This window comes from Myzus persicae, unplaced genomic scaffold, assembly GCF_001856785.1.
Source record: "Myzus persicae strain clone G006 unplaced genomic scaffold, MPER_G0061.0, whole genome shotgun sequence".
In the NCBI taxonomy this organism is placed as follows: domain Eukaryota; kingdom Metazoa; phylum Arthropoda; class Insecta; order Hemiptera; family Aphididae; genus Myzus; species Myzus persicae.
The window spans coordinates 265492-276013 of NW_019102520.1; the positions used below are offsets into that span (position 1 = coordinate 265492).

A 10522-nucleotide genomic window follows, 5' to 3' on the forward strand; every position below is an offset into this window, starting at 1 on the left:
CGATCAATTGTTTTAGATTGACGGAATACCTACCACCCAACACCCAAGAGCGGGTTTAGAACTCAAATTTCGTATGGGTATAAATATTTATATTATATTTATAAGTGAGCTATATGTCTCTAGTCAATAAACCAACCTAAACTCCTTAACCCCAATTTTTTTTTGCCATACAGTTTAAATAGGTATGAATACCAAAACGTAATTTTAAAAAATGTTATTAATTTTACCAGTAGGTACCTATAACTAACGAGTCCTACTATTTTTCAGGAATGTATAGAATACAAATAAAAATTACAGAAACAGTAAACCTTAGATACTATACTATGGATTGCAGGGGTGGATCTAGGATTTTGTTGTTTTTTTTTTTGGGGGGGGGGGGAGCCAATATTTTTTACATTAGTACATATTTTTATGCAAAAACTTATATTAGTATAATGGTATTTTAAAATGCATTATTAATTATAATGTGTTATATAAGTGCATAAAAAACGTATTAAGTGGTGTTTTATAAACGAAGTTGTAAGCTTCTCGAATGTTGTTTTGCAAACAAATCTCTTACTTATTTTGGTTTTATATAAATTTGATGATGAATATTTATTAATGATAGTCATAAACCTGATTTTTTTGTGATTTTAAGTTTTACGTCACAGTTATATTCTTACACATTTTATGGGCAATGAGGCCAATTTTAAGCTCTTTAACGCAGATATGTTTTACTACATCACTATATTAGTAAAATAAGTATTTTGTATTATGTATATACTATAGAGTATAGGCAAGGCTGGGCAAGTTATTAACTATAAATTTTTGACTCGTTAAATTAATATAGAAAAATGTGTACGATTTTAGTTACAAGTTATATTTTTCTTAATTATTAGAATATAATTAACTAGGGAGGGAGGTGGGAGTATGCATTTACCAACCCCAGATTTTAAATTTAAAGTAGTTTTCGGTCGGAATTCCGCAAATAGACATTTTAACTCAAAATAATTTCTCGCCAAGTAAATTAATTATCAAAACAAAATAAGTGTACTTTAATTAAATTTACTTAGCATTTATTTATGATATCACATCTTTATAGTGCTTAAAGATCTGTTTTTTTACTTAACCGTTTTGACACGTAGTTCGACTAAGTGCTTTTGTTCTGATATCCATTATATTTAATTATTTTAAATTATAATACAAGTATAGTCTCAATAGAGTTTTGAAAGAACACATATCATTATTTTTAAATATTTAAGTGCTACAAAATAAATAAATAATACAAGTATATGTCAAGTTTTAAAAAAATCGGGTCGTAAAAAATCACATTCATAAGTATAGGTCAGATTTCAAAAAATAATATAATTAAAAGAATCAGTTTTGATCGAAGTATAAGAATTTAACATTTGTCAGATAATTATCGTGTGCGAATTATAAATAAACTATGATACAGTGTATGATTCCTTCCGTTATCGACAATTATCAAAGTTTATCACTGTACACATATTTGTTGTACCTATTTATTACATACCATAACATATATATTACTTAAAAATTAAAACCATTGGTTTCCGATATTTTTTTGGCTGAAACGGGAAACTTCCGAGTGATGATAAGTAAATCGTAAATCCATAGGCTTTTCGGATAAAGGAATTTAGGTGTGAATTTATTTTATTTCATACGGTACAAGACCAGAAAATACAATAGTCGCACCTAGAAGTAGGTTGTCCTAGACGAAAGCCAATTTGTTCTTCCACAATGTTACATTTTGAAAATTTCAAACAAAATAACTTTGCAAATTATCTTAATTTTGAAAAAATTTAAACTTTAAAAGATTATAAAAAAAACAGAGCGTATGTATATTTAATATTTTTAAATTGCTATAATAACAACCTATGAGAAACCACGCATTAAATTGTCAAACATTTCTTATTGACATTTATCGAAAAAAATTTAAATGTATAAATAAAATATTTGAAAAAATAAACCGGTTTTACATAAAAATTCTCTACACTTTCGAAAACTACTGGTATTTTTTTACCTTTTGAGTTTTGACCCACCAATGTTCCAACTAAATTCTCTTTCTTTCCATAAAATATGCTGATTAAGAAAATCTAAACATTTTTACTACCTTCCACGAAAGGTGACGAATTGATGACACACAAAAAACATACATCATAGTAAAAGCAATATGTAGGACTGTAGAAGCAATTGCTCCCTCGAAACCATGCATTCGCTATATTCTGCTCAGATTATAAAAATTAAAATGTAGGTATTCTTTCGATAATAAATTAAATAATTAGTCTTGGACATAAAAATTAATTCAATATTTAGTTGATATTACTTTTCAAGGTAGGACCCAAATTACACCCATAACTAACCTGCTATGGTACGAACCCAAATTTATACGTTTGGGAAACGGAGAGTAATGCGTGTGAGGCGTCTTCTCTAACTTTAAGACAAAAGTACCAGCGAAAATAGGGGAATTAGATCCCCTACATAAAGTCATCAACAAGTAAATACTAAACATTTGTTGTATAATTTTGAAAAAAATAGGTACCTACTTAAAATGTAGGAATTACAATTTCTCATGTGATATAAACACGGACAATAATTGGTTTTTTTTCCCAAAAAATTTAAAACCTAATATATGACCAGACAGATTATTATGTTATATTTTACTACAGATGAGTGGGTTGGATAGATACTTGGAACTCAAAGTTTAATTTATATTGATAGTTGGGAGACGGAGTGAGAGCTTGCCCCCCCCCCGTATTTTTAAGATTAGTAGGTATTAGTGTGGACCCGACCCCCAAAAATTAAAGCATTTGCGTTCATGTAAACGAACATAGCACAAATGTAATGTTTAATAAGTAATAACTTATATCTAAGCTTACCTTAATTAATAATTTGTATTGGTTTGCTCTGAAAAAGGAAGGACCTATTTGAAGATAGGCAAGTAGTACATAGTATACTATATTTAACTTTATATCTAAAGCTCCCGTTTCCTTAAATTATTAGTTTTATGGTATTAATAATTATATTTGTCAAATTGTTCATAACTAATATTACTACTTGATATGGCCTATTTTAGTTTATATCAATTAATTTCTGTTGGAAATCGTACTGATGGTCATAGTGCTATATAATAATGCTATCACCGGAGAATTTAAATACATTGAAAATCCGATTTTTTGAAAACCATAGGGAGTCTTATATCCATTAATAACACTGAAATGTGTTTATTAATTGTTAAACGAACACAATCAGTTAATGAGCTAATTCAAAAATGTGTAATAAAAGTGCAAGAAAGTTATGTTTCTATAGGACACAATGTTCTATATTTTTATTAAAAAACTGTAAAATTGAAAATAATATATAAAATTATAACTTATACTCAATTTCCAACGATTGAATTCGTAATCAATAAAATATACATATTGCTGTGAATGCAGTGTATCGTCAAATATTTTTTTAACGATTCTACCTAATTTTTTATTATAATATTAATGATATTAATCAAAACATGTTTACCTAATTATTTGGTTTGGTGTTAACAAAAAAAAAAAAATCAATAACCATTATAATAATAAATAATTCTACATTAGTGACTTGTTTTTTTCACAAACTGAATTTTAATGATTAAAATATGATTTATTAACAACTACTCTTTTGAAATTATTATTTGATTTTATATATTTTTAAAAATAAGCAATTAAATACATTTAATAAGTAATTTATATTTGTAAAATCAAATAATATTCAACCTAAAACCCTAATGATTAAAGATTTTATTTACTTAAGCAATAGGTACAAATTTGATTATACTTAACAGCATTACGAAGTTGATTATTTGTTAAGTTTTTCAATAATATACTTTTATATTCCAAATAAGAGTACACCAGGCAGCAGATAAAAATCTAGCCTCCACATTTTCACCCCACCATAAATAATTGCTCCAGTGTTCTGTCAACAACGGGTAGCCAATATAAATCAGCTTGACATCGCCTGGGGGAGGACCTCATATCTACTCTTACTTGGAATAGAATAAAATAATTGTTTTTAATACTTTTTCTTATAACATTATATATACGATTTAATTTTAAGGATCAGATGTTTTATTTAGAATGAAATTACAATTTACATTAATTTAATTATTTAAGCACCGCTTGTGAAAAAAATATTTTTTTTTTTTCAAATTTCTGTTGGCATTCTAAGAGTAGTTGGAGAAATAAAAATGCATTGATTTTGTTAAAAACCGACTGTCAAATTGGGTAACTGGTTTAATTGATAGCAAGAATCAAAAAAAAAAAAAAAAATTATAAATGATTGAATAAAAAACATTCAATAACGGAAATGAAAATTATTTCCTCAAATGTATATACCATTTTACAAAATAACAATAGTATTACGGAAAAGTAGAAGACAGGTATTTAACTTTTAATAGAAAAGGAACTAAATAAATGTTATCCTATTCCATCATATAAATTATGCCTAGTTATTTTTATTACAAAAATGTTTGTTAAATGGGTTTGCAAGTTCGAGGCGTTTGACATAGATGTTACATTACCGCACATCAGGTAATATCAATAGATCAACACGATATTAAAAAAGAATAATAAGAATAAGGCCTACAATCCATATCTTATTTTTTTTTTTTATCATCTGGCCGCAGCTGGAATTCGCATATATGATTTTCTAAATTCCTCCAATTTGTTAACTAATTTTTTTCTCTTAAACCTAAGGGCTTCAGCAATAATGTCATTAACATAGGTCAATTGGATAGACGCTGGACCTTTTAATGTACTCAAACAATGGAATAATGCTGTATAATCTGAAAACAAAAATGTAAAAAAAGCAAAAACATTGTTTTATTAGTAAAAATGATTCACTTATTATTTTTGCTATATGATTATATTTGTTGTTTACTCACAATTTTTCAGAAGGCGAATGACGCCCAATTAAAATATGAATTATACTTACTTTGCCCAGGACGTTTAACTTCAATGAATAAAAGTTTCCTAACTTTTGCATTGTGCTGCTTAATGTCTAACAACTCTTGTTTGGACAATTCATCAATTTCTTGATTCATATTAGCAGTAATTGTTAACAAGTGTTGACGAACAGCATTTCCTTCTGGAATTACTGGAACATGGTTACATATATCGTTTGGCACAATCTCGTCATCATCAGTATCATCATTAAAATTATTTTCATATGGTTCAAGAATTGGTGGTGGAGGTGATGGGCACATAGCCCTAGGGTAACATTCACCATTCACTGGAATTGGAGTTTCTTCATCTGAAATTGTAATAAAACAAAACGTTAAATGATGATAAAAAATATTTTCTTTAGTATTAAAGAATAAAATAAAATAATAATACAATATTTGTTTTCTGAATAATAGTAATTTATTTTAAAAAAGGTAAAAATGATTTATTACTAATTCAATGTAATGTTTTCTATTAAAATAAAAAATAATGTTATTCAAGTCAAACCTGTTTCTCCTCCATTGGGTAAAAGTATAGGTGGAGTTTCCACTATTGAATTGATAGGACTGAAAGGGGCAGGTGATGGTGATCTGGGTCGAGGTGATGCACACACATGTCGTGGTAAGGGTCCAGGTTTTCTTCGTGCTGGACTACTATCTAATGCTCTTTTAGAACCTGCTCTAGGACTTGATGATCCACTTCCTGCTCCAACCATGTCAACATCGGCTTCGTCTACCATCATTCTCTGTTGAAAAAGATATTCAAAGTGTAAACAAAAAACAAACAAAAAATGTATACAAAATGTAACACAAACTTTATCAATTTTGAAAGGGTTTCCAAACATGTGTTGTCTAACAGGCATTGATTCAACTTCTCGGAGTGGTGATGTCATACGTTTTAAATATTCTTGATAGTTACCCATTTGACTAACAGGCATTGAATGCACCAGATCTAATTATATATATCACATAAAATATAAATAAAACAAAAAATATTGTTTAAAAAAAAATTAAATTTACTTACCATCTTCAAAAAACCTGGTTTGAGATAAATGAGAAAAATTATTTTGCATGTTTTTGACTACTTCTAAAAGTTTACTTCTTGATATGTCAAACGGATTACGAAAACCAGAACCACCAGTTTTATTACATTCTACATTTTTTCTTTTAGCTGTACCTACTACATAGTTATTAAAGTCATTTAATTGTTCCCGCAGATGAATGAATTTATCTAAAATAAATAAAAAATAAAATTTACTTCAATTCTTTAAAAATAATATGTTTTATTACTTTGTAGTTGAGGATTTGTTGTCATATCTTTTTTGAGCAATGATATGTGATTTACACGTACATAATCAGCCAAATTTAAATTTGTCTTAGCAGTTTGTTTGTTAGTAACTTCAGTACATAATCTATTACATAAAAAGTATATTGTTAGAATAATCAAGTTAAAAAAAATTGTTAATGCGTTATACTAAATACCTATCATATTCTGTTTTGGCTTGAGTTTTAAGACGTTTCAAATAACTTAATACAGAGTAGCTTAATGAAGCATTGTCTGCAGTGTCTGGCACTAATGACGTCACTACAGTACTAGGCACACCCATTCTTGTTAATGCTCTTCTTAAAGGCTATAAATTGGATTAATTTTCAAAATATTAAATAACTAAATAAAAGCTAAGAGATTTAAATTATTTACAGCATTATAATATCCTGGTGTACTTCTTAAATAAGCTTGAAATTGAGTTCGCCATTCAGGAGTTTGTTTTAATCTATGCACTTTGATCAGTTCATCAAGAATAGGTAAGAGTAGTGGGTAATTATAAGGCAATACAAAAAGATTAACACAAGATAAAGTTGTACTGGCTTTTAAGTACCCAAACGGATGCATCACTTCTGGAGTTTTATAACTGTTAGCAACAAAAACCTAAAATATTAAAACAATAAAAGTTAATTGATTTTTAAATTATAATGTTTGAGTTTAATATTAATTACCTGCCAACAAAGTGTAGGTTGTTTCCTTGATAAAATAAATTGTGTTAGTGGACATGGTTCTAATTCATATTTGTCAAAAGGTAAACTTTCTATCACCATAGGTTCTTGGTTGACACAGGAAAACTTAACTGTTGGATGAGCACATCTCGGTGGCTATTATATCAAACAAACATAGTTGGACATAAAATAGAAGAGTTAAGTAATTACAGTACATAGGATATAAATTAATAGTAAATACCAAAGAATTCATTGTATTTTCAGGCCAGTACGATTCTGGTATAGGCCAAAATCCCATAGGAAATCCTTTTTGAGCAGATTTTGGAACATGAATTAGCTTACGACAATTATGCCAAGCATTGGAAGGTGGTTGAACAATATTGGGAATACCATTCACTTTATTCTAAATAAAAATTTGATATTAATCATAAATTAAATTATTTTATTTGCACAATCTTACTCCTCCATTTTGATGATTTATATGGTCAGTATTTCCAAAACCTATTTTTCCAAATTCTTCATAACCAATGTCTATATCCATGCCATTTTCTTTGTCAATTATTGGTAAAGGTTCTGGACCAATTTTTTCAAAATTTATTACTACACCACTTTGTATTTTTTGCACTAAACTATCAATGCATTGCATTAAAACCCTCTGTGAAGTGATACAATATGACCGACCTAATACAGAAATATTATTTAAATAACAAATATTTTCTGTTTAAAAATTAAGATCATGGCACCTAATATAATAATGAATCCTAAATTAAGCTAAAAGTTGTAACTTAATAATATAGTTCTGTGAAATTTGAATTAAAAAAATAATTTGATACCTCCAGTGACTTCACACATAGCATCAATAGGAGATGTATCATTGGCAACTAGTCCAGTATCACGATCTACAGTTGGTGTGCCAGACATTCGTAGCACTAAAGAAAATAATCTTTGATCCCAACGAAATGGTTCTCTAGTCATCTCCCATCCAGGTATGGGGTTTGTCATGGGTAGGTTAAATTCATCAACTACATTTGATGCATTCGATAAACGCCCACCATCTGTTATAACTACAATAATACATGGTTCCAAAAAAAATGGAGAACGACCCTGACCATAAGTGTCTATACCACTTTGCATACGATTTATATTTAATATATCAAATACATTTTTAAGTGCTAGTCCCAAAGTAGTCATTTCGGCACAACGTAAATTCTTCAATTGGTTCATGAATGCACCAATGTTTTCTTTCCAACCAGCCTAAAAAATAAATAATTATCAAAATTATATTTAAAAAAATATATTACACAAAAACTTCTTTTTTGAAAATCATACAATCTCTTAGCAAGTGATAACAGAAAGAGTATAATATAATATAAATAGGTAATGAATACAGGCAGATAGTCTTGATGAAAATTTTGAAGAGGCTATCCATGTCACTATGATTATCAAAACTAAACTAAAAAAAATTGACAGAAATTTATTCAAAATAAATAGGTGTTTGATTACGGTTATTTATTTAATTACGTGTTGTCAAAGTTATTAATTCAATTCAAGATTTTTAAAACATTGATATTCATTTGCGAGGTGTATAATTGAATTTAATAAAACAATTAAAAATATCTATAGGAGAAGAAAATTCTTCAAGTACATAAGAATCAACAAGGCCTTAACTGAGGGGGGGGGGGTTAAATATAGTAACATTTTAGCAGTAAATATTGTTTATTGGCTAACTTCTGTATTACAAATAATTGTATATTGTTAATGAGGCATCAATAACGAGAATTAAGTTTTTATATATTGAATGTAAAAATGATAAGAGTCCAGTATATATCTAGTATCTAAATTAAACAAATATTAGACCCCCCTACCAAAAAAAAAACCAATTGTTTTCAGTTATGGCCTTGAGTATCATTTTCATTAAAGTAAATAATATAATAACAGTAAATTAACAATAGTTAGATGAATGTATAAAAAAAATATTCTTGATACATTAACTCTTGTTTTAAAATTTCACTAACAATTTCTTCACATTTTTAAAAAAATATTTGCATCTCATGTGAGCCATATTTTAGCACTTTCCCTTAGAGATTTTCTTGAATGTTCAAACAAACTATCCAGGGCCAGTTGTTACCGAATCTTTTTACAGATTAAACCTATGACAATAAGACATCATGTCCATCATGATAGTAGGTATGTAATAGGTACCTTGATGTTGGCTGGCGGTTCTTCAAACGTTAACAACATGTATCTATCACCTCGGCTCTCTGAAGATCGCTGTCTCACCTATATCAAGGAAGAAAAAAAATAAAAATGAAAACAAAACAACCATTTGGGTCGGTGGTTCATGGCACAAAGGCGGCAAATGAACCGACGATAAGGGAGACGTGCGGGTGGGCCGAGGCGCAAACCTTGACAAAGGACTCGACGGCCCCTTTGGCGATGTCCAAGAGTGTCGGCCGGCCACCCATGTACGTCCGCTGGCACATGGACGCCGAGGTGTCGATGAGGAACACTATGATAGTCATGCCTCAGGAGTGGCGGGGTCGCGCAACGGAATTCAAAAACGGTCGGAGCGATGCATATTTTGAAATCGAAACGGGCGCGGACGAATGAGACGAGGAGATGGCGTTATCTCAATCGACACGAAACGAGATGCGGAGCGAGCGAGATCATACGTGAACGGCGACGGCCATTTTTGACGGTCGTCAGTGGGAATTCGGTGCCTGTGCGGTCGGGAAACTGCAAGTGGAGCGCGCGCAAACCGTCATGCAGCAGTCGACTTTTACCATTGCGTCGTTGTCGGAAATGACTAAATGAGCTCGCGGAGAGAGGCTTGTCGATTCCGCGAGAGCGCGCTGCACCGGCGGCGAGTAACCCGTTCGACCACCGCTGCGGGAAATCAACAAAATTGGCGCCGTTGGTGTTGCGGCGTTTGTGGGTTGAGGGGTGTGTAGCTTGCGACTTGTGAGTATGCGTCCGCGGGGAGGTGGGAGGGATAAATTATAAATCGACGACCAGATGACGTTTAACAGTGGAGCGAGTGAGCGACTTGCGACCACTGCTGGCCACAGGGCATCTCCAGGTAATAGGTATCATAGACTTATAAAGACGGAAAGATACTGTGCTCGAGACGACGACCGTATCGGTTCTATCGGATTCGTGATCCGAGCAGTCGAATGGTTTGTAGCCCGGTTTTGTACGACCGTGGTTTGAAGTTTTGTGCTTTGAACGATCCGCTGTCCCCTTGTTTAAGACGTGGACATCCGTAGCATATTTTAATTGTTATTATTGTTATTCCTATTTCCTTATAATTTATTCCTTGCACAGTTTTACTACGGTAGTCAGTGCCTCAGCACTCGGTGGACGTCGTTAATTGTTGGTTGTTACCCGTTTGGTTAAAAAAACTCAAAATCGTCGATACAATTTTGCACGCTACCATCGACCGATATCTCATCCGTCGTGGTGGCTGCACTGTATGAGTCAATGACATCACCGTTTCCGAACGTTATGTGAAATACATATTACATTATACAATAATATACATATCTCCCGGAGGAACGT

The 10522-nt window shown here is 30.8% G+C and overlaps 1 protein-coding gene across 1 annotated transcript; it reads right to left on the reverse strand.

Annotated features, from left to right (window-relative positions):
- Positions 1 to 4167: 4167 nt before the first annotated feature.
- LOC111032317 (integrator complex subunit 6) lies at positions 4168 to 9486 on the reverse strand. The gene is made up of 14 exons (XM_022312592.1): positions 9370 to 9486; positions 9167 to 9244; positions 7798 to 8218; positions 7425 to 7645; positions 7206 to 7367; positions 6968 to 7120; positions 6672 to 6899; positions 6455 to 6603; positions 6263 to 6384; positions 5997 to 6203; positions 5788 to 5924; positions 5481 to 5718; positions 4966 to 5283; positions 4168 to 4816 (listed from the first exon to the last, which is right to left on the reverse strand). The coding sequence occupies exons 1-14, from the start codon at positions 9484 to 9486 to the stop codon at positions 4644 to 4646; spliced, it is 2724 nt and encodes a 907-aa protein (XP_022168284.1). The 3' UTR covers positions 4168 to 4643.
- Positions 9487 to 10522: the final 1036 nt, after the last annotated feature.